Source organism: Pipra filicauda, unplaced genomic scaffold, assembly GCF_003945595.2.
Source record: "Pipra filicauda isolate LSUMZ 115617 unplaced genomic scaffold, ASM394559v2 scaffold93_size3172892_pilon, whole genome shotgun sequence".
NCBI classification, from domain to species: domain Eukaryota; kingdom Metazoa; phylum Chordata; class Aves; order Passeriformes; family Pipridae; genus Pipra; species Pipra filicauda.
The window spans coordinates 434,285-461,012 of NW_024105131.1; the positions used below are offsets into that span (position 1 = coordinate 434,285).

The 26,728-nt window shown below is 40.3% G+C and overlaps 1 protein-coding gene across 3 annotated transcripts in view; it reads right to left on the reverse strand.

The window, feature by feature from the left end:
- The window catches only part of TPH2 (tryptophan hydroxylase 2), an 86,803-nt gene that overhangs the window by 20,035 nt on the left and 40,040 nt on the right, over positions 1 to 26,728 (reverse strand). For 2 of the 3 annotated variants that reach the window (XM_027721976.2, XM_039391336.1), the window contains exons 9-11: positions 23,886 to 23,981; positions 15,724 to 15,857; positions 15,506 to 15,635 (exon numbers count right to left, since the gene is read on the reverse strand). In XM_027721976.2, coding sequence (XP_027577777.1) covers positions 15,506 to 15,635; positions 15,724 to 15,857; positions 23,886 to 23,981 — 360 coding nt within the window. Of the gene's footprint in view, positions 1 to 14,405; positions 15,636 to 15,723; positions 15,858 to 23,885; positions 23,982 to 26,728 lie in introns of those variants that run through there. The other variant, XM_027721975.2, reaches the window with a different exon arrangement.

The window sequence follows — 26,728 nt, forward strand, 5'->3', positions numbered from 1 at the left end:
TTGTTATTGTCATGTGGGTTGTTTATTCAGCCGATGAAGGACAGGCTCCAACAGCCCTCCCTTGCCTATCCCTTCAGGCCCTTACCTCTCCGTGACTTCGGTCGACTGCCTTTTCCTCTGTCTTGACTCAGCCCTGCTCAGCTCCTGTATCCCCATCTTCCCCTCACAGTCCTGTGCCTTTTTAACTATCTCTTCTCCAAAGAAATAAAGACTCCTTTTAGTGCTCTGAAGCGGTTCTTAAGTGGAGAGGTATGAAAAAGCTACAGCATAGAAAGAGAGGCAGAAAAAAATCGTGGAGTTTGGTTCTTAGCTTTAAAAGAAGAAAGACAACTATTTTGCAGCATAGCCTTGAACTTTCCTCCGTCATGCATCCAGAACAAAGGTACCAAAGCTAGAGCACACAAAGCTACAGTATTCCCACCAGAAGCATTAGAGGTATTTCTGAAGTCATAGCCCCTAAAAGTGGTCACTTTTCTAATTCTGGGTATAGATCAAGAAAACATCTTAGAAAAAACCTGAAACTAAAAACAAAGAGTCCCATTCAAGTGACATGTAGAAGAGTGTCTGACTGCAGTATTGAAAACCCTCTGGGGAAAGGTGAGGGAAAACACAGAGAAAGCAGGGAAGGGGAGGTAGAAGAACTTGAGCAGGAAAGGAACCACTGTGATGTAGACATGGCCAAAAGCAGACTGCTCTTTGGATATAGGGAAGACAGAAACTCGAGGCTCCATGGAGCTGCTGGGGTGTCACTACCAATGCCCATATCTCTGCTCAGGGTGTTCACAATACAGGTACTCACATGGGTCTCCGTGATGGCTCCGATTACACCAGAAAGAGTGGGACAAAGCAAAAGGACAAGAGGCAAACAGCCCACTTTGCAGGAGGGACGATCTCAGCTGGTTTTGGGGAAAGATTTCTACCTTTGGCAGCAGCGCAAGATGTGAAGGGGCTGCCCTCAGGAGAGGTCGTGACGGGTGAGCTGGTGAGAGCTTCAGCTCCCATTTGTTCTGCTGTCACCAGAGGGGCTCAATCCAACAACTATGTGCAGAGGACAGCTGATGCCTTCTTCCTTTCTATGACATGGCTCTTCTTTCTTGTGCTTTTCCTACCCTGCATATCCCAGCGTGCCCTTCCAAACCTTCAGATAAAACACTCAGCAATACAACAAGCGGCACCAACACTGAGTGAAACTAAGGAGTGTGAGGCTGGTACTTTGCTGAGATGAATGGGGTGGAAAGGGTCACCCTTTTCTGATAAGGCTGTCTGCAGACTCAGACAGACAACATTAATTAGACTGTGGGAAGGAAGATTCTCTTGACAAACAAAACGGTTAGAAATTCATTTGTTTTAATAGAAGCTTAGGTTTGGTACTCTATGATGCAGTCATGTCAGTCAAATAGCTGAGCCTTGGACACATTGCAGTTAAAACAACATCCAGAATTCTTTATTTTTTTAATCAGGGAAAGAGAGTTTTTATGCTAATTCAAATTCCCACTGTACCTCTGGGAGGAATACTGACTCTAAATAGTTAAGCTAACTATTAACTTAAATAGTTAAGCTAAAGGAGAAGAAGTAAAACACAAGTACTATGTCCTAACACCAGGCTTCATATTGCTCCCTCCAGTTCTTAATGCACAGTGCCCAAGATGGACCAACTCTTGGAAGAGATGGACCATGCACTGGTGGCTGGGATGTCCAGCTGACAAGCAATGCTGGGCTCTCTTCTTATAGGCAGAAAACCTCTTATGCCTTGGGTCAATTCTGCTTCCAGATGGTTCCTGTATTTTGGAGGACGAGGGAAGAGACTCCCTGCCTGAGTTTTAAAACGGAAAGATCACACATTCCTAATTTTGTGAAATTGGTCCTGATTCAAATCAACTTGTTCATGACTTTCAGACTTGCTAAGGGAAATGCCTGACTGGAAATCCCATTTGAACTTAGGCAGTTTTCTAGTCCTAATAATGGCACTTCTGGGTTTTTCCCCAAGATTTAGGCACTGGGAAATGCCAGAGTCAAGCCTTGTGGCCCTTAAGGAATTCAAACACCTTTCGAGTGTAAACAGGAAAGGAGGTGGTATTTTTCACGTGTTTCGACTTAGGTGTCTACACTTTACCTAAACTACACTTTTACACCCTCTGTTTTGACACTGATGCCTAAGTTCAGGAAAAGACCTGTGGAAGAAACAGCTATTCTGCCACATTAATTAGCTCCTACGTGGACAGAAAATTGACAGCCTGTTGTCAATGCTGGTGACATTAAGGCTGACAGTAAGTGCTGACAGTAAGTGCTTCTCTGTTCCATAATGAGATTGGTACTTCATTGCCTCAAGAAAGCTGGAGAATAGGCAGGATTAGGCTGGTAGAAGATGAAAATTTTATTGGGAGAATCAATCAAGGAACATTATAAACAATCTTTGAATAGAAGGAGCATTACTTTGGTTTGCAACTGAAAGGCCTGGTTAGCTGCCCAGCCAGCACCCGACAATCATGTAGCTGCATTAGCTAGCATGGGGTCTCTCAACTCCAGCTGGTCAGGAGCTTGCAAAACTACTGTCCATTACATCTATTATCTCCCAATTATTCTATTTACAAGATGCTCTCCCCAGGGACCCTCCAGGACAAGCTGCTGCACAGCCACTGAATGCAGCAGTTGTACTGGGGAGGCTCCTCCTGTAAGCACACACCTTGGGCACCCAGGAATCTGCACTGGCAAGCTGTTAGTTTTCACCTATAATTACCAAAATGGCTTGGGATCTGCCTGTCTGCAAGACACTTCTCTCCCCAGGTGATCAGACTGTCACAGTGGCACTCAGTGAACGCGCTCAAGCTGTCGCCTTCCCAATTTAAGAAAGAGCAGGACCTGCTCGCAATGATTTTGCTGGAAAGGGCTCCAAGCTTTGAGACACTTTCCTTAGCTTAAACAGAAAGGTAAAATTCCCTGAAATCTCCTGACTTTTACAAGTACCCCATAAAATCTAACAAAGCTTTTGTAATGCTGATAGCAGTGGCAAAAAGGAGGCATGCAATCAGTATGTGTGAGTTGGGCAGATTATTGTTTATCTATATTTTACTACTCAGCATTTAGTCTGTAAATAAAAAGGACACCACTGGATTATGCATCCAAATCTCTTTTTTGGAGAACTTTAAGGAGGAAGGAAGGAAGGGAAAATAGGGCACTGACAAAAAATAAATCAAATTAATGGTAAGACTTGCACTGGCAAAGAAATTTTACATTTAAGAGTGGGACATGAGAGCCTTCCACATTTTCATTAACAAAAGAACTCATGACCTACTATTTCCGAACAATCCGCCCACAGCATACAGATCAAACACCCAAACTATCCACGCAGTGAGAACAAAAAATGTAGCTTGAACTTAATTTGGTTCAATTTTTTCCTTTGAAAATCACCACACATCTTAACCTGATATTCGTTTTGCCTGCAACTCCCTACCTGATTTACATTCACATGCCAATATACCTGCTATCAAATTTGCTCACACCATTTCCTTGTAGACCTCGGGAGCTGAGCACAGAAAGTTAATGCTGGTAGTTTAATGCCTTGAGAAGGAGAATTAAAAGCTGTTCTGCTGGCATCAAATTAACCCCAGGTTGTTTGAATATAAAGTATATAGCAAGGGGTGAGTCCCTTGATCCTTATCAGATGGGTGAAATATGCCCACATGTATAGAGACTGAGATTAGCATGAATTTACATTACAGAATACGGACCTGTGTGGAAGAGTGGGCTGTATGAGGAAATACAAGCACAGACACACTGCCCATAGGCAATTGCTATTCAGTAGGAACAGTCACGTTTGTGCTATGTGATCGATGAACACTGACTGTGGTTTGGCACTAACTCTGGAACAGAATCTTGAAATTAGCTGAAGTCTAGATAAAGAGGTCAAAGAGATTGACGACATGAACTTACAGACTTTAGATAATAATTTTTCCATCAATAAAATATCCTTGCTATATGTCCTACTTCACCACCTCCAGCAGCTCAGGAGAATGAGGTTCCACCTGTGGCTCTCTGGAAGCTCCTCTAACCCAAGAGATTTCCAACACCCTCAATGTGGAGGGTGTGACCTGGCACAAAGTGACCTGGCCTTTGGACTCTGACACACAAAGTGCTAAGAAAATTCTTCTGATCTTTGTCCACAGTGGGAGAATCTTCACAAGAATTCTTTGCTGACCTGAAGGGGCTGTTAGACTCTTTAACCAAAGCTGCAGCTCACTCTTAGGAATAAGCCAGTAGCACCATTATAAATTTAATGAGCTCTAAGTTGCTGCTTTCTTCTGCAAAATCACATTGCTCCATGCAAAACTTTGTTTTAAAGAAAATTTAAGATTTCTTTCATCCACAAGAGGAGGAGAGAAGGATCTCCTGGTGCCACCTCGTGCTATGGACTCTCCTTCCCTCTCCTGCCTGACCAGACAGGGAGCATAAACTAAAATGCCACCCATCCTTTGTGCGAGTCACAGTAACAAAATACAGCCTCCTCACACTTTCCACACATGCATCAGCTCTGAGACATCACTCAGGTAAAGATTTTCCCAGCTTTGCCACTAAGATAGTGACTGACCTCTGAGGACTCCCAAGAGGAGAGCCCCCTTCATGCAGAGTGAGGACATGAACCTGTCATCAGTGGTTCCCTAGGGTTAATTACCTCCTTTAACACAGCAGCTGTAAGTTTTTCAGGATTATATAAACAGTGCCTCTCTTCTTATCTATTGAAGTTCCAATCTAGCCCCTCATCACTGTACTTTCTGGGCTGTAATTGTAACACTATTAATGGTTATCCCTCCTCTGTGAAGTAAAGTAATCTTGAGTACACCAATTAATCAATACTTGGACAAATGAACTGAGCTTTTCCCTGGGCTAGGATAGTAATTGTAATTATGAGATGTGATCAGCTGGCAAAGTATGGTTACTAACACTTGCATCTGGCAGAGAAGTGAAGTTTTAAATATCTATCAGAAGATTCTCGTTTCACAGTGACAGTATTTCTTTAAATCTAGTTAACTACTTGTCAGAAGCCATTAGCTTTAGCTAATCGGTTATAGTTCTTCTGACAAATGACAAGCAAGAGTCTACTGGACTGACTCCTGAGATCCCTTGTTGGCACCATCATCCATCTGTCCACGAGCACTGAGCAGAAGGCATCGCATTTGCAGTGAGGTCACAGGGCATCGAAGGGAAAAGCATCAGAAGGCAGAAGGGAGACAGACCAAAGAAAACAGTAGTTTACTACAAGTCCTGAACACTTTGAGGCATCTGGTAGTCAATATGGGTTAGTTACGTTATGTTTGCTCTGTTTTCTGCATGAGAACCACACGTGTAGCTTTGCAGAACCCTGGGCAGCAATTGCAATACAGAAGACCATGATAAAATCTGCTTGGAAAATAATCTGGCCTCTTTTTAATTTACATGTACATACATACACACACTGGAAAACTGTATTGCCTAATTGAGGAGCCACACAAGATTAATTAGGATGAATGGCAGTAAAATATCAGCTTGCTTGTTTGCTTTAATCTTCTAAAAAGGCCAGAATAGGTTAGTTTTTGTTTAGGGTTTTACAGGTCCCAGAACTGTGAAATGTTCAACAGTGAGGCACTTACGCAAATGTGTGAAAGTAGATTTACTGACATCTCAACAAAAAACATTTTTCAGGAATCTGCAAGAAAGAAAGTCTCTTTCTGCAGTACCAAAGATGAAGCCATCTTCTGAAAAGGAAACACAAGTCATCTTTCACCATGTTGTAGTGCTCCAGTCAACTGAAAATAAGGTTGCAAGAGAGAATCACAGGGAACAAATGCTGCCTGCAACAACTTCTGAGGTGAGAGTGGCAGGGAGGCTGAAAGTGGAGCAGTCACTCTCTTGAACTTGCTGACGCTGGAAAGGGAAGTTTTCTGTTGGTACCAGTTTCTTAACAACAGAGGGAAAACCAGTTTGTGTTTTCATTCCTTTATGCTATGCCGAGTAGAAAGTAGAAACTCAAGAATTTAAGGGAATTCAGAGAAATCTTCTGTAGCTCCTTAGTCACAGCAATAGTTTTGTGAAAATTCTGCCCAGACAGCCCTGGAGCCACCATGATCTTCTTAGCTCAAAGAGTTACTGCCAAGGACCACCACAGCATGGTAACAATCTGGGCAGATTCCTCCTGCTCCTCCAGATACGTGACTTATTTCAGAGCTAACAAAATGGCAGATTTCACTTAAATTCAGAGCACTGCCAAGGTTTGCCTAGAACTTGCTACAGTCAGAAAGATATGGAGTGAGAGCCATCCAACTGAATGGAGGTACCTAGTAATAGTACATTTGTAGAAACTACCAGGACTAACTTCACAGAAAAAAGCACTCACAGGTTATGTTTCTTTCCACCCTGTAGTAAACACCTCGTAAAATTAACTTGTCCCTGTTATCCTATAATCCAAAGAGAATGCTGCATTTCTCTGTTTTACACGGAGCAGATTAATTGTACCACTGCAAATTCCAGCACCACATTAATTGTACCACTGCCAGTACTGCTGGCTTGACCAGCTAACCCCGGCCCAGTGCACTGCTTCCAGAAAGGGCAGCAGTAAAATCACCCAGAGACTCCGTGCACATTTAACCCAGCACCTCTATCCCAGTGTCATTGAGGGAGGCAGCCCTGGAACTGAGGATTCTCCTCTTGCGCTTGGACAGAGGTACTTACACCTTGGGACTTGTAAGGAATTTTTAAGGATTTATAAGAATGTTTTTAATAAATATTATTTTCCTTAATAGGCTAAGATTAGATAACTCTTCTGCTATCGATAATCCCCTACAAAAGTCATGTAGGACCTTCTATCCTTTTTCCATTATATCTATAGGAAAAAACCACATACTTTACCCCTGCTCTGCAAAGTTCCCCCTTGGGTCTCCAAGAACAATGTGCAAAACGGTGCTATGAAATGCATGCTCTTCAGGTGCTCTGAAGCCACAGGTGGATGCCGTTCCCAACAAGGGCAGGTCACCTCTGCTGCCCACCCTACCTCCTCAGGCAGATCCCAGATTTCAGCACCCACATTGACAACTGCTGCTGCTGCTGCCGGTGCCATCAATTTAAGTGGCTCTCGGACTAAAAGCATTTTAGCATCAACTTTATAGTCATATTTTATGATAAGCATAAGGAGTCTCAGGTTCTTCCATGAAGTGACAGTCTTGTCACCATTTAGCAGAAGGGGCTGCAACAGGTAATTGCTGCAACTGACCTCTATATTTTTTTTCCATTTTACCTCTGCAATTAGAAATAAGACTCCTAAATCCTCAACCGTTCAACCTGTTACCCTTATTAATAACTTTCATATCCATCTTTATAGCCATAACCTTCCTCCACTAAACCCACTGATTCTCACTGTTTTTTAAAAGCTCTATGGAATTTATAATTTGGGACAGGGATTTCCCTTTTACAATATCTTTGTCCAGAATCTCCTTCCAAATAACTCTGATAAACACTAATATATCAAAAATAATCAAACTTAAGCAACTAATTACACTTTTCTGGGAAGCTGTTCCATTCAAACACACTGTTCCCATGAGCAAGAGATATGTGCAGTCAGGGTTGGCTCACAAACAGTTCCAGTTTAAAAACTGAAACTCCTCATAGTCCAAATGATTTCTGTTCTCAATAAAACTGGGGTTAAAGGCAGAAAAATATCCTCCTGTCTTTTAAAGCAGCTTAGTACATTTACCAAATGCCTCTGGGAGAAGCATCCCTTTTTCACTAGAGTTTTATGTGACCAATTCAGCTGTAACAGTTCTGGCTACTTTACTATTGACAATTTGACAAGTGGACTCAAATGAGAAGTTTTTTGTGATTTCCTTTCACAAACCTGTATGGGGGAAACATTAAACAGAAATTGAAAACCAACTTCCATTAGCATTTTTCTTTTGTACCTATTTTCCCTGGGAATTTAACTTTAATTTTAGAGGAATGTTCCAATAGACTGCAGGAAAGATAACACCTGCTTCATTTCCCTTCCCTCCAGCCTTAAACATGCAGGATTTATACAGTTATTTTTCTTCTTTCCTGATACCACAGCCTTGCCTGTTTATAAAATGTTAAGAGGTACATAGATAATTGTACTATTTCACTAGTAAACAGGGAGGTGAACATGAAACTGAGCTCAGAATTGGAAACCCTGTCAGAGTGTTGGTGAATCACTGTATGAAATAAATTGTTCACTTTCTGTTCAGTCCATTAGCTACAAGGACGGAAAGAATTGCTCTTACAATGCATAATGCTGCAATTTCCTATATTCACTTAGCACTTCCCCTCTCCCTTCTGCAAATCAGAAACATTACATTTGAGGTTTAATTTGCTCCCTCTACCCACGTTTTCATTCCTAACTCTGACAAACCAAGCTATTGCTCAGTGAAAATGCACCAGCTTTTACATAGCATTCATGCATACAGTGCTCTTCCTCCCCTTTGGAAATTGGGAAATGGCAGGAAAATAGAGGATATATAGAGGCCCCTATGCCTATCCATCAGCAAACAGATGATCTTTTGTTTCTCCTGAGCTTTTTGAGAGATGGTGTAACACAACTGAATTCACAAGACCCTCATGTCATGTGTGTGCCAGATTTTGTGCTGACACTGTAATGAGAAAATCCACACTTGCCTACAGGTACCACACAGTTGCCCATGCCCTTTCCTTGTAACTCTGGGGGAGCCACTGACATTTTTAATAGTCTCAAGAGTTAGGCTTGCTAAACAAGCTATTTAAAGTAATTCTTCCCTGAAATGGGGCAAGGAAGATTGTATCGACACCGAGACCCCTGACTGTCCTGGAGGGCTTCACTCCAGCAATGAGGCTGGGCTTAGCATCTCAGACAGACCCGTACACTACCACACTGTACTCAGTGCAGACCTGCACAAGGCTGCCTACCTCTCACAGCAGAAGTTCTGCAGGAGGACTGCAGTGGGAAGGAAGCATGGAGGGATGGTGCTCGTGGGCCTCTATTTTGCCTTTTTTTTTTTTTAAAGTAGAAGCCAGGTTTGAGAAGAAAAGATTTGAAAAAGGAGATCTATGAAATAAAATTCTTGGCACTTCTCAGCTTCTCTTTACTACTTTTCCTGCACATATGACAGCATGTGTTAACTGATCCCGCTACACAGACACCCACAGACAAAGCCTGAGGAGTTGCTCCTCAAGTCACAGGAAGACAAACAGTGGCTATTTGAGACCACAGGAGCAGCTTGGGGTGGGAGCTCTTCTCTGGGACTCAGGTGGATTTGTAACTTCTGCCTGTCAATTAGCATGGACCAAGAGTCTTTCCTTGGATGCAGGAACTGTGCTGACCAGCACTGGAAGGGAGCAATGAATGAGATCTCAGACAAGAGCAGACCATGTTGCCTCCCCATCTTCTGGAGTTAACATTTTCTTTTAAAAAATACCTGCAAATGAAATAAGGAACAGCCTTTGCATGCCTGACTTATTACTCTAGCTCTGCTCCAGCAGACATGGATCTATTTCAGAAAACAGTGGCTGAGTTGAGACCTGCAGGTAAAATTTAGCCTTTCTATTTCAAGCTACTTCTAATTGAACTGACTGGCGCTGGCACTAGAACGCCTCTTGGAACATGTGCTGGCTTTGCCGCAGTTGAGATTTTGACTCCCTGATTCCCATTTGATGAGAGACACTTGTTTTTTCATAACTCTGCGGGCAAGTGATCTATCGGGGTGATCATTAAAAGGGAACTCAGATTGATCCTCCTGACAAATTCTGCTAGAGTGGCAAAACCACTGTGTGCATAACCTTAAACTCATTTACCATTATCTGGCCTTATTCACATCTCTGAGGTTTGTAATTCACTGCAAGACGGAATAGTGAGGGAGGGTAGCACTAGATGTACCCACCGATTGTCAAGCCCTGGGAAATGGCAGCATCACATAATCAGCATTACTCTCACATAAAGTATCAAGACTGGGTTTTACTGACAACTAGAAAAGCTTGAGGAAGAAAACGCTAAGAGCATCAACCATTCCATAATTAACATCTCTTTAGAACCATTATGAAAAAATAAAATAGTACCATATTCCAAAAGTTCTAAAAGGAAATAAAAGTGATTTTACTTCTGTCTTGTTGGTCTCAAATCACTCACTTTTTCTCCTGTGGGAGAGGAGGGCCGTTTGGCTCTAGAGTGCTTCATTGCTGCTCTGTTATAAGGATTGTATTCATGCTGGAACTCTCACAGAAGCCGGCGATGCAGGCATATTTGGGTTGTGTTTCAGGTCATGTGCCAGTTTAACACACCGAAATCCTGCTGCTTCACAAACCCAACTCCTTACCTCCAAAGGTGGAGTGTGGCAGTGGCAGCTTCTTCTCCATTATTTTCCTGGACATTTGAGATTTCTGACTATATTAAAAAAAATGTCCACCAGAATATCCACCACCCACTTGCATTTTAAAGTATGTGACTATGTAACCATTTCACACTTATTCCACCTGAATAGTCCACTCCCAGCCAAATTCCAAGAAGATGCCAACACTTATTTTTAGTGCTACCCTACCTCAGCTGTTGGCAAAGAAATATGAATTCTTACTCTAAGACGCTGGAGGGTCTTTTTAAACTAAATGTAGCTCTTTTGAATAGACATCACTGAATCCTGATGGTTTTGTGTTTAGTTACCTTTTCTCTAGGACCAGATGCAAAATGAAATAAAAGAGGTTTCATAGAGCATTTCAACTGAGAACAATGTTTACTCTTCAAGCTCAGAGAAAATTGCCAATAACGATGCCAAGGACACCTCTACAGCCTTCACTATGTCATTAGAGGGACTCATTTCTAATAAATATGTCCTAGTATAACCAGAAGTTTTCTCCTCATGCCCTGTCCCAAACATACTTTGAAACCCATAAGAGGAATCAGTCGTTTGTCCAACTCTTCACTGAGAAGGTGAGAATTTGCCTGTGAAACATCTCCAGAGTTGGAGCGATCGATACCACAGAGCATAGTCATTATACAACAATAGCAGAATTACTCCCTTCACAAATTATTTGGAAATATGATCGTGGTTCCTACTGAGATAGAAGGGAAGCTGTCATATTTCTAAAAAGCAACACACTGACAGATGAAACAAGAAGAGAAGTTTCCACGTTGGCAAAGCTGATTCCCTGAAAGGAAGAGCATTGCATCAATCCTTACCTGGCCCTTAATGTGACACCAGGCTGGACAGCAGGTGCAGTCCCCAAGTTCCCTGGGAACTTGGACCTAAACCAAAGTTCCCTTCTGGACTACACCAGTGGGTTTCTTTTCCTTGGAAATCAGGGGAGTTAGGGAGAACAGGCTGCTCTGCGCCCAGATTCCACCAAGACACAAGGCTTATATCTGGCTGGAGCACTCAAGTTCAGCAGCCTGGAAGACCTCCAGATTCTCTGCATTGTCCAAGGAAGCAGTCTTCCTGACAGCCCAAATGCAGGCACAGATAGGATGAAATACGCATTTCTGTTTTGTTTATGAAGTTGAACAGATTTAAACCTTGTTTGTAAAAGCCACAAATGCTGATTGCATCTCAGTCTTCTGACTCTGGGCAGCTGTAACTAGCAGGTAAACCACATAGAGAGCTCTCTCAAATGGCTGATGAACTTAAAATAGAACACCATAGTCAGTCTTTAAGGCTACACTCTGACCATGCATTCTACTCATTCTCTAAGCAAAGACAGAAAGATGAAGAACCACCCTTTAGGGCTGGTCAAAGACTGAAGGAGGAGGCAGAAGTGCAGGTGACATATAAATGCTCTACAGTGGTGGCTGTTGACCATTACTGCTCTTATGAGCCATCTGAAGCCTTTTCCAGGTTGTTGCTCTAAGGGACTTCAAGATGTCATATTCCCTCTCCTCTGGTCTCAAGATGAGACTGACTGTGCCAGCATCTTTCCTGAGAGACAGCAGCCTAACCTTGTTCGCTTAAAAAATTATGGAGGCTCTGCTGTCTCCCCAGGCAATCTATCCCTCACGTTTCACTGTTACATAACTTAATGTTCCTTTCCTGCAACTTAAGTCCATTAGTTCTTGAGGCTGGAGAACAGCCTGTCCCTTCCATTTTGCAACTATTTCTATGTGTTTGAAAAAGGTTATCGTGTCTCCACTCAGCCTCCTCTACTCTAAACTAAGCAATCATAGCTTCCCAGTTCATCACACAGAAGCCAGGCTGCTGCTGGCTGGTGATAGCTTTCAGTAACTGCTGACTGGGCTGGATTTGCACCAGCAGCCTGTAGGTGAAAGCCTTCAGCAGCTTTAGCTCTCTGAGCCAGGCTGTCCGTTCAAAGACATGAAACTTTTTTCTGTAATCCAATACAGTGCATCAGTAAATACACGTTACAGTACAGTAAATTTCTGGAATTTTCTCCATCACATTAGGATATCATAACAAGAAGAAAGGAAATGACACCTTATTTCACGAAAGTGCATTTTAGGGCCAAACTTAAAACAGGATTCCCAACAGGTCTTGAAGAGGGGAGAGGGAAAATGCAATATATTGTGTTAATACCTTCCCCATTCCACCCCCTCTATCAAGCAAATTAAATGAAATGCATGAACCATGTCTCAGTTGGCAAATGAAACCTGTTATTCATATTTGCTGCCATGTCTCAGAGTGTTGTTTTTCATTTTAGACTTTGCACGGTAGTAAAACACTGCAATGCTTTACATTCATTAAGCTTGGGCCCATTTAGTCTGTGCAGGCAAAGCAAGTGCATATATCTCAGACTCATAAAGCATCAGTTCAGAATTACACAGGAAATAAATGAGACTAAGTCAGAAGTCCAATTTCCAGAGTCCAGCTCACTAAAGCTAAACAAGCACCTTAGATAAATATGGTCTATTCTAAATGAAATGTTAGTGTAATTTTGATAACTGTCAATAATTCCCACATTATGCCTAAATGAGCTTGTCATCCAAGGAGATTGCTGTATGGCTGATCTTAATTTGCTAATAAAAACTGCAGAGAAGAATTTCAGCTAAACTGGAACTATTTGATTCATAAAAGTGCAACAATGCACATTTTAAAGCATTCCTTCCCAGTCCTGGCTCCTGACTGGCTGAAGCCCAAAACCAGTTTGCTCTGCAGCCTGTAAGAAGGCCACTTTGTTAAGTAAGAACAATGAGTGATTGTCTCTCTAAATCACTATTATTCCTTACCCCATTATAGTTAATTTATTTTTAATCATGTTGTATAATAGAAATAAAATCATTGGATTAAGCATATATCTAGCAGTGGGAGCCCATTATCCTTTGACAATGTTCTGTTTCATTGACATTATATCTTCACTGTAGACAGTTTCCTTGCCATCATTAGTCCTAAAATGACTATTGGATTTCAAGGGTTTCTCCCTAATCCATAATAAGATTTACTTGCTAACAGCACAAAACAAAACAAAGATATGCTTCTGTTATTTTACTGCTGTTGAATACTTACTTCAAGCTATTAAGAGAATTCAAGTACAAATTCAGATATTATAAGTACTTAAAGTTTTCCTGCATAATTCTGATTCAAGGGAAAGCCTCAGCAACTTTGAAGCTTTGGATCTTTGTGGTTCTATTTTACTTAAGCAAGCAACAATACTTTGTCAGTTCTTGAATCAAATAAGATCTACTATTTCTTGCATAAGGATTTTTTCGGACCAGTTAAAGCAAATCTCAGTACAGTTCATTTTCTCCAGAAATGGCTACAAGGGTTCATCAGATTTCACGTGAAGAAAGAGGCACAAACTTTCCTGCTAAGGTTGCCAGCAATTCCCCTGTGCTAAGTGCTAGCAAACAGTCAGCACTAACGTTGGGAAGTTAAAAACTCCTTTGGCATGCTGATTCCCATGGGATAATTCAACAGTTATCCATTTGTACAAATGGCAGTCACAGTTAAATCTAAACCTAGATTTTTCCAAACCCTATTAACAGCAGCATTAGAATGCAGCAGGGACCATCCACAGAAAAGAGCCTTTTCCGTTATCTCATAGTTATCTTTGAGGAGGTGGTAGATTTCCCTGTGAAAATTATCCTTATAGATTGCCTCTTATTTAAGGATATGCTGGCACTATCAAGTGGTGCTCTTTTTATGCTGAAATTGCTAGAAACACTTAAGAGTCTTTGCATGACTCTTTCATCTGGTAGAGCAGCTTCAATAGATACCTATTTTCCATATATGTAGACAAGCTGTGACACTTTCACCCATATTGACATAATCCACGTAAGCCATGTGGTTTCCATTAAGAAGGGTCCATACAATATAGTCAATTCTCCATTATCTTGGCTAATAGGAGAACAGAATAACCCAGATAAAGGAAAGACATGCATAATTATTGCTTCCAGGTAAGAGCTGGCTCAAATATTTCTGCACTGTGCTCCCCAGACAGAGCTTGTACATCTGTCAGAGCTTGACAACTTAGAGTTTATTAACTCAGGCATTACCTGCATCCATCCAATATAAGCAAGGCAGTTTGGGTGTCTCCATGATTTAATCACTCCACAAGTATTCTACTAACTGAAAATAATTTTGGCTATAATTAAATAACAGCTTCCATATTCATCGTTTTATATGTTCTGATACTAATACGGCGTAGACCCAGTCATGCATGGACAAGTCAAGGTTGAATAGGGAATAATGAGGAAAAGTAAATTATGCATGAATTGCAAGAGGAGTACGTTCAAAACACAAGGGAATGCACAAGGCATACAGTGATGTAGAAGGGCCTGTGGAATTATCGTATTCTCAGATAGCACTCGCAGAGGAAGCATGCTCAGGACTGTCACAGGTAGCAAGTGTGAATCAGAACTATCTTTCTACATGAATTGTCAGAGGTTTCTTTTTTATTGTGTTGCAATTACTCAGCCACACTGAACTTTTGTCAGTTGAGAGTTCTCATAATGTGTAATCTCCGAGACCTTTTAGTACCAATACACAGCCTTCCTGATCTCAGCACTGGTACACAAATTGTATTGTTCAGTCACAAGGGACACTCAGTTCTGTTACAGATATATGGACAAAACAGTGTCTTTACCACTATAGAAAGAAATACAGATTCTCTTACAAAGAAAATGAAAGTGTCACAAATAATTTTTTGTGGATTCTTATGGAAGGAAAGGGATTATAAAGAAATAGACTTAATGAAATCAACAACATCATTTCTTAAACATTGAAGCGAATCATCTTACGGAAACGAAACCATTGCCAGTCAAATTTTTAATGGTATACTTGTACATGGCATCGTGTTGAGGAATTGTTTATATTCTGCCACATTCCGTGTTGCATTTACAAATTAGCATTGCCTTGGTTTGTCTGCACATTACATCTAGACAGAGGTACACAACAATGCAAGACACAGGCCGAGCTGTAGAGGGAAAACTGATGGGTAAGAGAAGTTAGCCATCTCATGTGATCTAACTGGCTACAGAAAGAGCAACTGACAGCAAATCACAGTGCCAGACATATCAAATCCCTAAATATCTGTTCATTTTGCTTAAAGCATCACATACAGTGTTCAGATCGCTGCGGAGGTCCTGGACAACATTTTCTATACTCCTGGTATCCTTCAGAATCTCAATGCTTTGCGTATATGGATTGAAATACACAGAGAAGGGACGATTGATTGATTTGGCAAAGTCCCTGAAAGAAAAAAGAAAATTAACATAACTTTTTTTTGAACTGCTAAAGAAGAGAAAATTGAATTTTTGAGTCAGGGGAAATAATTTACCTCATCTTTTCTTTGGCTTCTTCAAAACTTTCTGAAACAAAGTAAGCCTCCTGGAAAGTAGTGATAAGGCATTCTTGCAAACAGGTTGTCTTTGGATCGAATGCTTTCACATTGGCCTTGTCAGAGAGAGCATGCTGCAAAATATACCACAGGACCTGTTAAACTGTGTTTTGATGCTGCTGTGTGTCTACATACAACTGTTCATATATACAGCTTTTATATCGCTGTGCTGTATGTTTCCCACGAGCTGGTAGCCCCTCTTGTTTTACTACAATGTTTTTTTCAGTTTGATTAGTGAACATGGTGAATTTGCTACTTAAAAGAGCTCTTTCTATGGAAATTTTTTTTCCCCTAATAATGAAATAATAAAGAGGAGATTAGAAATGCACCTGCCATGAAGATATACAGACGTAAATGTTCAGCTGGAAACAGGAAAGTCATCAAATAACCATTCTTGAAACATTATCTGTACAACTGCAAATACGTATGTCCCCAAAATGTCATTTAACTGGCAGAATTCATCATTGTCTTGATGGCTAAATTGAGTCTCAACCAACAGTTCATGCAATCTATGCTTTACATTTTCAGGACAGCATCATATACTATTTTCCTGACAGCAAAAGTGAAACTATATATCTGAAAACCCATTAAATAATGCCAGTGTATTGCATAGCGACGAAATGCATTGCCCTTCTGCCACATACACCTGAGCAATAATGCTCCATATAGTACTGCAAAAAAATAGCTAAACAGAGACACAGGTAAGTACAGGGCAGACACTGGGCAGATGAGGCATCAAATGCTGCTACTCAGAATAGAGATTTCTGATTAGCCTTTCTCTTTAAATGACTTGCACAGGCCACTAGAAGGACACGAAGGTTTCAAAACTGGAAAGCAGGTACTGAGACATTTTCTAACACAATCTTTTCTAGCTCCCCTTTCGACTTGAATACTTGTGTTAGCTTTTGGACCTACCTTATCTTCCAGAGCATACATATTTTCATTCTCAGTGCTCTGTTATGGCAGTGCAAGGTAAGGAAGAAGAGTATATTTAGGTCACCTTTCAACCTTCTTTAGTCCCCTTATATCTATACACAGTGGAAGATGTGCATGAAAAGCATAAAGAAATGACAGTGAGGAAGCAGATCCCTGAGGTCCAAAGGTGTCTCTGATTTCTTTACTTTCTATCTGCATGGACATTCTTTATAGTAGAGTAAGGTATTAACCTTAAGGTATTCACCACAACTTTTATCCATGCTCTTGCTTATGCTCATTCCTAAATCCCTGTGAAAGGCACTGAAAATATCACATCAGCTCTCAACCTGCAGTCTCCAAATAACAGGACAGAAAACTGGAACGAGAGCCTCTTCCTCCCACCTCCTCTCTCTCCAAAAATAAATACATGAAAAATTAATGTATGGAATCATGAAATGTCAGAGAATTACCTTTCTTTAGTGCATGTATCTTTTCCTTCTCACAAAGTTTGCTGTTTCTAGCCAGCCATCAGCTGAACAGGTTTGAAAACAAATATTAAAAATGGTCTGTCAACCAGCATCCTCTTCTAAATGGACTGCAGATCAGGCTCACCTTATTAGGCTACTGCCTATATCCCTGTTGTCACTTTCTCTTTGCAGAGCCACCACACCAGTGAATGCCTGTAAATTTAGGCACTTACCTACTTCTATCAAAATGAATTTGCTTTTCTTCACTGAAAATTATAATAGATTCCCTGGGAGGTTAACTATAGATTAATAAAATCTCCTCTTAAGGTGTCTTTGTACTTCCAGGTGAGACTTGATGCCTCAAATGCCTAAAGCACAAAGTTTTAAAACTCTGACAGGACTGAGTGAAGCCCTATGCCTGGAATCAAGATTATGATACAGGCCATGATTTCTTAGGAACTGAATCAGTAGGTGACCGCTTCTGGCTTATGGATTCTTTCCTGTACTGTGAAAGCTTCAACAGAAAGGTTGACAGTGTTATCTTCTCTACTTACTAATGGCCTCTGCCAGGCCAAGCCTAGTCCTTGGGACTGAAGCCATCAGAGACGAGAAGGGATTCAGCCTGTGGCTCCTACATCATGAACAACTCCTCTAGTCACTGAGCCCTGATTTTATAAAAGGAGAGAGTTTAAAGAGGAGGAAAAGCTGATTAGTTATCACAGGGGACGTCCTCTGAGAAAGCCTTTCTAGCTATTCTCTTCAGATTAACCATATGAAATGACTCATACACTCTGGATTCCAGTCTAGTTTACACATGAGCAGAGCTGTTGCTTCACAAAGCAATTCTGCAGAGACTGGGATGTGAGGACACCAGAGAATGTGCAACCTGGAAACAGAGGGTAAAGAATTCAGACATGCCTTCAAAGTTAGGTGACAACTGATCAGTTATTCTTAAGATTGCAGTTTGGGAATGAAGTGCCTAAATTCCGATGAATTCCCACCTGAGTCACCTGTCTCCCTTCTAGGACATAGTCTTCGGCTCTTGGATCAATTAGGCATTGTCATGGCTACCAAAGCAAAGTTTCCATCTTTGCAAGTCTGGATGGTGCTTTCAAATTCCACAATCTGGCATCTGTAACATCTGCTATTGAGTTGATACACTGACACCAGCAATGCAAGACTTCAGCAACTGAACTGAGCTTGCAGACAAACCTTCAGAGGGATCATAAACTGTTTAGTGTGAACTAGAAGAGTCAGGACACTGACTCAAAGCTGACTACAGCATTTTACAGAAACATTACAGTATTCTAAAATGTTGGTCCTTGGCACTCTCAACATTATGAAGTATATAATCTCAACAAAAAAACTTGGTCTGGTGAGTCCAAAAGCTTTCAAGTTCATGCTATTCACTTATGGTTTGGTTGGACATTCAGTTCTTCAGTGAATTCAAATGAGAAAGTAGATTTCTCCAACAGAAACCTCTTTTGTTATCCCCCTCCAATGAGATGTCAGGGCTAATACAAGGAAAATAGGTTTTGGTAAAATAGAGCATCTTACCATCTTGTGGATCTGTAATAACTGTCCCTAATGGCCCATTCATATGAATCATATAACTGCTTATGCCAATAAAACTACTGGTGATTCTCCTTCTGTTCGAGAAATAAGAATTTGGAGTAAAACTTCCAAATTAATCATCACTGATTCTGAGGAAAAGCAGCAGTATCAGACAACTGGACAGCTTAAGAATTAAACCATTACTCATTACAGGTCTCTCGGGTCTAGGTTGTCTGATGCATTGTACAGAAGATGGAAGATACAGCACAAGATCTAAAGAAGACTTACATGTTTTTGCAGTGGCAGCCGGTCAGAAATACTGGGGCATGTCAGATGGCACCAGGCATTTACACACTGCACAACAGTGAATCATTTCTTAAGTGACCACTATCACTGACACATGAAAAAAGTTTGGTCTTGTAATTTCTCTTGAGTATAAAAATTGGAGTGCAATAATACAACCCAGAGCTTTTCAGATTTGAGAAAAAATAAACAAAACAAACCCCAAAAAGTAAAAGTTTCAGCCAGCAAGGGGAAAACTTGAGTTGAGAAGTTGTGTGTGTACCAGTACTGATTTTATCGCCTTGTTATTCCTGGTAGAGTACACATAGTCTTGGAAAACCCTGCTCTTAAATGTTTTCCTGCTTATCTACAAGCTAAGTTGCAAATCTGACAGTGTCCTGATATTACCAGAAATTCTTTTTCAGTGGTACAATTTTATATATTGTCTAGACAAATAAGTAAAAGACTTTCTAAAGAGTACTAAAATGAACATCTGGGATCCAGGAGTTGTTTTCTTCATCCTCTTCAGAAAACCGAGCCAAAATTTGCATTTGAATCTTTTTGGTGTTAAAGGCTAATGCTGGCTCTTCTTAAAATAAACGATCATTAAAACAAAATAATACAACTAGATATTGTATTTGACCTTGAAAATTTATACAGAAAGATTTGAAGACTACCTCTCCGTTTAATATAGAAGCATACAACAGGGATATATGACTTGATCTACAGCCAACTGAAATGGATAGAGGCTCCTTTAATGAAAGAGTTCAAGAGAGCATCATACAAAGTAAATGGATTAAAATTTCCAAAGACATTTGAACTGCCTTTTAGAAGTAGTTTTAATAATTGAAATGTACATTATTTCCACCTTATCTCTAAGCCCCAAATACATACTGTGTAATAGTGTTAGCTAGAGTTAACCTGACTATATTAAGCAGAAATTTTATAACTACTTACTGTATTATTCGTTTCCCCCAGGCTTCATTTTTAATCTTCTCTTTCTCCTTATTTTGTTGTGCTTTCCAAGTTTTTTTTTACTTGATGCTTCCCTAGCATGCACATCAGGAAATGCACTTTTCAGTATCTGAAATTCCAAGTCTAAGTACTGAGTGGGGAAAAAAATTTGAAGGGAATCCTATATTGATAGGTTGGTGCCCACATTTCTCTAGCTTTTACAGTTCTTTGTTACTAAAACTGTTGACCAGATTTGCAGAGTGAAGCAGTGTAAGTGAACAGAGTGAACAGAGAAGACTGAACAAGCCATTCACTGCACTGAAAGGACCAAATACTGCTGGCCGTTTACACCCTGCAAACAGTGTGGCTCATTCATTTCTAGAAATTTCTAGAAATTATACATAAAATTGGTCACCACGTTATTTCCTGTGAATACCACTGCATTGAAAAGAGCTGATGGGGAAAGCAGTTGGAAAAAGCCTTTTCTTCTTGCTCACAAAAGCATATTAATAACAAATGCCTCTGCAGTCTCAAATGCACCCTCAGTAAATTTGGAGACAAGACCAAGCTGGCATGATTATTGTTCTGCTGGAGGACAGGAAGGCTCTGTAGAGGGATCTGGATAAGATGAATTGATGGGCTAAGGCCAATCGTTGAGGTTCAAAAAGGCCAAGTGCCAGGTCCTGCACTTGGGTCACAACAATCCTATGCAGAGATAGAGGCTTGGGGAAGAGTAACTGGAAAGTGGCCCAGCAGAAAAAGACCTGGGGGTGCTGGATAACAGCAGATGAATATGAGCCAGCAGCATGCCCTGGTGGCCAAGAAGCCCAATGGCATCCTGGATTGTATCAACAATAGCATGGCCAGCAGGACCAGGGCAGTGACTGTCCCCCTGCACTCAGCACTGAGGCCACACCTCGAGTTCTGTGTTCAGTTTTGGGCCCCTCACTACAAAAAGGACATTATGGCACTGGAGCATGTCCAGAGAAGGACAGTGCTGAGGTACCTGGGGTTGTTCAGCCTGGAGAAGAGGCAGCTCAGGGGAGACCTTATCACCCTCTCCAAGTACCTGACAGGAGGTTGTACTGAGGCGAGGGTAAGTCTCTTCTCCTGAGTAGCAAGTGACAGGACAATTGGAAATGGCCTCAAGTTGCGCCAGGTGAGGTTTAGACTGGATATTAGGAAAAATTTCTTCACTGAAGTGGTTGCCAAATATCGGAATAGCCTGCCCAGGAAAGTGCTTGAGTCACCAATCCTGGAGATATTTAAAAGATATGTGGATATGGCAACTTGAGGACATGGCTTAATGGTACCGGACAGCGCTGGGTTGACAGTTGGATTCAAGGATCTTAAAGGCCTTTTCCAATCTAAACTATTCTGTGATTCTATAAAGTCAAGGTATAAAAATTCAAAACTGAAACAAGATCTACCTTCCTAGTGACAAGGATACTTAAGTATTTGAACTTCTTCACAGAAGTGACTGTGGGCCCACAATCACCCTGTCTTAAGAACGGCAGTAATTATTTCTGAAATATTTTCACTCTGACACCTATGAGAAGTATGTGCGTTGCACACACAAGGGTGAGGCTTCCTGGCCATGCAATCTGGCTCTCCTATTCATCCCCACTCACCACTGAAATAGCTGGTATTGTCATCATTTTCAGAACAATTGCTGCCATCCATTAGGATTTTGGTTATAATCAGGATATTGATATAATCAGTATCTCCAGAACAGTCTATAAGCATGATTTTTCAGAAACTTTCAGATGAAAGAAGACATTTTCCCTCCCAATAGGTGCTAAGAGAAAAGGCTAGTAAGGGAGGTTGCTTTCCCACGAAACAGCAGAGACTGGCAATGGCTTGATGCAAGGCTGTGCACCGAAGTCATGGGTGCCCAGACATTCTCCTACCTAAGCACCTACCTGATGTATCTTGTTGACAAGAAGCACATTCATGCCCATGAATGTGGTCTAGAAACAGCTTCTCCCATGGTCACTTTAGCAGAAAACTTAGTCATTTTTTTGCAATTTTTTCTTTACCTTTTACCTTCTTTTCTACCCTGGGGCACAGTCCCACAAAGGCTTTCTGGACATTTTTCACCTTCTCAGGCCCTTCATGGAGACTATGTCTACTTGTGGTACAGTGCTGTTCTGTTCCCACAATACACAAATTTTCAGTAACCAAAATGTCTCATTTAAGTCTCTAAGCATATGCACAATCTGGTGAAATTTAATATCTTATGATACACAAGAGATCAAACCAAATGGTCTAATAGTCCCTTCAGGCATCATATCTACAAGATATATATGTAGAGTAATAGAAAAGTATATAATATTACTGATTTATGGCAAAATTACTATTATATATATATATGGCCATACCTTTGAAGAAGATCAATATAGTCCATTAATGGGCAAATTATTTAATTTATACTGTTGCTTTTCAAAAGGATTATTCTTTGCACTTAAACTCTGAGATTATTGTTGAGCAAAGAATACAGACCTGGGATCACAAATGTGTGATACCAAAATATGCACGCTTGACAAGAATAATGTGTTTGTTTATAACAGTGATGGTAGAAGACTTATTGTGTTCTTGACTATCCATTTCCTCATTTTTATGCCCTTAGATTTTGTAAATTATGTGATAGGTATTTTCAGGGTCATAACCTAGTGACTATATCTCTTAGTTTAAATAAAAGGCCTGATTCTCTGCAAAATACTGCACAGAGTTTGGGGCTCGGCACTGAATGTTGTTGGGCCAGATGAAAACAAGCAGGACATGTTCATCTCTTTGCGTTTAACCATCTTTGCGCTGTGAGTATAGAATATTGCCAGGCAGATAAAGAATGCTTCTTTGGCTGAAGTATGCACAGAACTCAGAGCATCTCTAGTGCAGCCAAGGAAAAAATACTGGAAAAGGTAATTTTCTTCAACCTTTTTCCTTCTACTGAAAGAAGAGCAGTTTGACTAAGGAGCTTCACCACAAATATTCTGTTATAGGTGAAATAAACAGCAAAAAGAGACTGGGGTATTTCTATTAAACTGCCAGGCAGTTCACTGAAAGCCAGCCCAGGAGGTTGGGAAGATGTTTTAACACAAATAAACAACAGATATATTGCAAAATAGTTTGAAATACTATTCCATATATGCTTTTGAAAAACAAATATTTACCTGCAAAGCCACCAAGAGGTCATTTGGGTCCCTGAAGATAGTACTCTTACCTCTCTTTACCCTTCCCTCCCATCTTGCCAACAGAGAGATGTACTAAGTCTCAAAATACTACATTTGTGACAAAATACCTTTTGCTTGTTTCCCATGTTTTGTAGGCACAAAAAGAGGCAATAAATCATCTGCTACAACTAATCACACCATGCAAGGTTAAACAGTTTCACCTTTATAAGAATAGGGCTCTATGTATTGTCTAATAGGCAAGTCTAGCATGAGTTTATACACATTCCTTAATTGTAAATATGAATAATCTACTGAATGGACCTTAATGATTGTTGGTTTTTTCATATCAATAATGAATCCATCCAAATACACTGGATTACTTACAACACAATCATGTCTGATTTCTAACACTTTATTGTGGGTGTTAAAAATACATGCTTCTCATCCAAACAAAGCTTTTAGAGGCCCAAGGCAACCTTACCTGTTAGAAACCATAAGCCTCCTTTTACAAGAAATGAAAATTCAAACAGAAATAAGTTTTGTAGTTTATAGTTGTTTTGGTACTTTGGGACTTACAAGTCCGTTTCATGCTTCAAGTGCCAGCTGATACTTCTAACAAAGCTTTTAGGTCAATACCACATTTTAAGTATCAGCTTTTTATCTTGAGAATTTTAACTGTTATTTGAGAGTCAATATATCTATATCCAACTATTATTTTGTTAAGATTAAAGGTTGATTCTGCTTTAATGGTACATACCTTTAATTCTCCAATAGAAGACAGAAGTCCTGCCCCATAAGCGCGTAGTTGTCCTTCTTGCTTGCAAAGGCCAAATTCAATCGTAAAAAAATAGCACTGTAAAATATACAGATATTCAGATACATATAGTGTAGTTGCAAATGGGCACTTAAGCAATGACAATCAGTACCATATTCATTCACTTGCCCCACTTCTTCAGGATTACCTGTCTTGAATAAAACTCAGATACAGTACATTATTACTGCCAAGTAATTTAAATGTCATGTTCTGCAGTAAGGGAGCTTTGAACAAAAATGTGAGATTCTGCTTTTTTTCTGGGCAACCAAGCAGTTCCCAGGAATGGCCAGTTAGGAATAGACAAGCAAGATCATTTAGGTATCAAATGCATTGATAGGAATCTGCAGAGACTTTTGAAACCTTCTGAAACAAATGAGATGCCTTAAAATAAAATTCTGCAAGGTAGTCAGTCCGACTGTCTAGGAACCTCTCAAGATCTCCGGGATCTAGTTCAGTTTTACACTCAAGCTGACACCGCTTTAAAGTCTGCAACATAGTGAATTTACTTAAACGCGTGCGCGTAGGAGCCTTCTTGAGTTCAGGCCTTAGTCTTCACTAGATTTTACTCTGTCATAAATGTCTGTCATAAATGAAGAACTAAAATGGCATTCTTAAATTACAGAAAGAAAATTATAGTCAGTCAAATGAGTTTACTTGACCAATCCATTGCAGTTGTTTTTCAGGTCTACATTCAATCAGGTAACATATCTGAGCTGTAAAATTGACGAGAAGCTGTGAAAGAGATATGCTAAATGAGAATAATATTGTGGTATTTAACTTTGCTGTAGCCACCCAACAAAGTTAAACGTTAGGAAGACCTTAAGAAGCACAGATAGCCCACTGTCCACTAAATGCAGAAGATGACAGACTCTTCTGCTCCTATGGTACTGAGTTTTAGTTTGGTTTTGTTATGAGACATCGAGATTGCTTTTTGATATTAGATCAAACAGTTGAGATTAAGATAGTAACTATTTCTACATAAAGGTTTTAGGAAGCTGATTTCTAACTTACACAAAAATATTGCACATATATACACACACATCTGTATATACGTGAGTTTTTTACATTATCTGACAATTTCAGGTTTTGTGTAAAGAGACATCACTGAACCTAGCAGATTTAATTGTCTTTGCAGGAAACATGAATTAAAGATAAGAACCAACCCAGTATTTTGTACTAAATCTTGAATTTTTCAAATAACTTAAGAATGGATCCTAACACAATGATCTTTTCCCATACAGGTCCTCCTTAATACCCCACTCTTCCAGTATTTAGCATACTAAATGTAAAAGAGTAGAAATTAACACCTCTTTTAAGTTCAACAAATGTTTAGAAGTCCAGAAATTACTAATTGCTTTGCCTCATCAAAGTTTCTGCAGAGCTAGTGATTCATCCAGCATGGCACTGTGCAGAAGGGTGTAATGAAAGAAAAAATAAAAACATGAGCCCTGTGTCTGATCCAAACCTGCTAAGTCAGCTGAGAAGAAGAATCAGTTGCAGAAATTTCAAATGTTTTAAGTCAGATTCCATCGCAGCAGTCAAAGGCACAGACATCCACAAGGGGAGGTGAAAACACAACATCATCAAAGAGAACAAAAAAAAAATCAAATTTCCATCTCTGGCTTTGCTATTGACGCAGCTAAGTCAAGCTGGCATAAAATTTTTCAGTATATGCAATGAGCTAATGTCCCCACTTAGAAGAAGACAACTCATTTCCAAAAATGTCATCTCAGGGACAAACCACCAGGTACACAAAATGACAAAGGTATTGCTGTAGGAGCAATGAGTGAAGCTGAGAGACCTACCACCAAGAGTACAAATGCCGCTTTCCTGCCTAAATATTTTGCCAGAAAAACCTTCAGGAGGCAACAGTCCTTGTTCTCTACATGCTGACACTGTCAGCAATGAACTACTCAGCTTTACACTTAAATCTCATCTTTGAATTTGCCCCCTCCTTCCCAACTCCTCTAAAGGAACCCATCAGGCCATATGCTGTAAGCATAAACATTCTGACAGATACACAGCAGGATTTGGCTCCCAATAAAACACAGTGATCATGCTCATTTTCATTCTTAAAAGCAACAGTGGCTAAAAAGTCTAGTGTTTGTTAAAGACCTGTAAGAGCAGCCATGACTTTGTCCCCATATGTGGGACACCTTTCCTGTCGACCTTTCTCAGGCTGAGGAAGAAAAAATCAGTGTCATGCTGGTCCCTGGAGAAAGTCCAATGCCCACTTAGCAATCTATAGGGCCAGAGGAGCAAGGGAAGAGAAACATTCTCCACTCCCCTGAGGATGTGCGCTCCAGGGAATGAAAGGGGCAGAAGGCAGAGAGCTAACACAGCCACAGGAGAGAGCAATCCCTGCTGTCCAGGGTGAATGGGTATCCTGTTCGCAAGACAGAGAGACCTAAATTCCACTTCCTCCTGGAGCTTCTTTTACTTTAGTTCAAAAATTATTATAATTGTTACTATTATAAAACGGAGTTATATTTATGAGCCAACACTTGCTGATGAGAGCCAAACTTTATTATTTACAAGACACGTACTCTCAGTATAACCAACCTAAGTAAAACACATACAAAATGGCAATACATCTGCCTACTACTAACTGGTGGCATACAACTATAGCACTGAGAAAAGCCCTTCAAAAGAAAAGCTGATTTTTTTATAAATTTGCCATATGGAGCAATTACAATTTACTATTTAAGAGAGTTCTGCTCAGCCAAGAAAATGCGATAGTTCACCCAATGCTGCCATCTTCAGATCATTAGTAACTGATACACGAT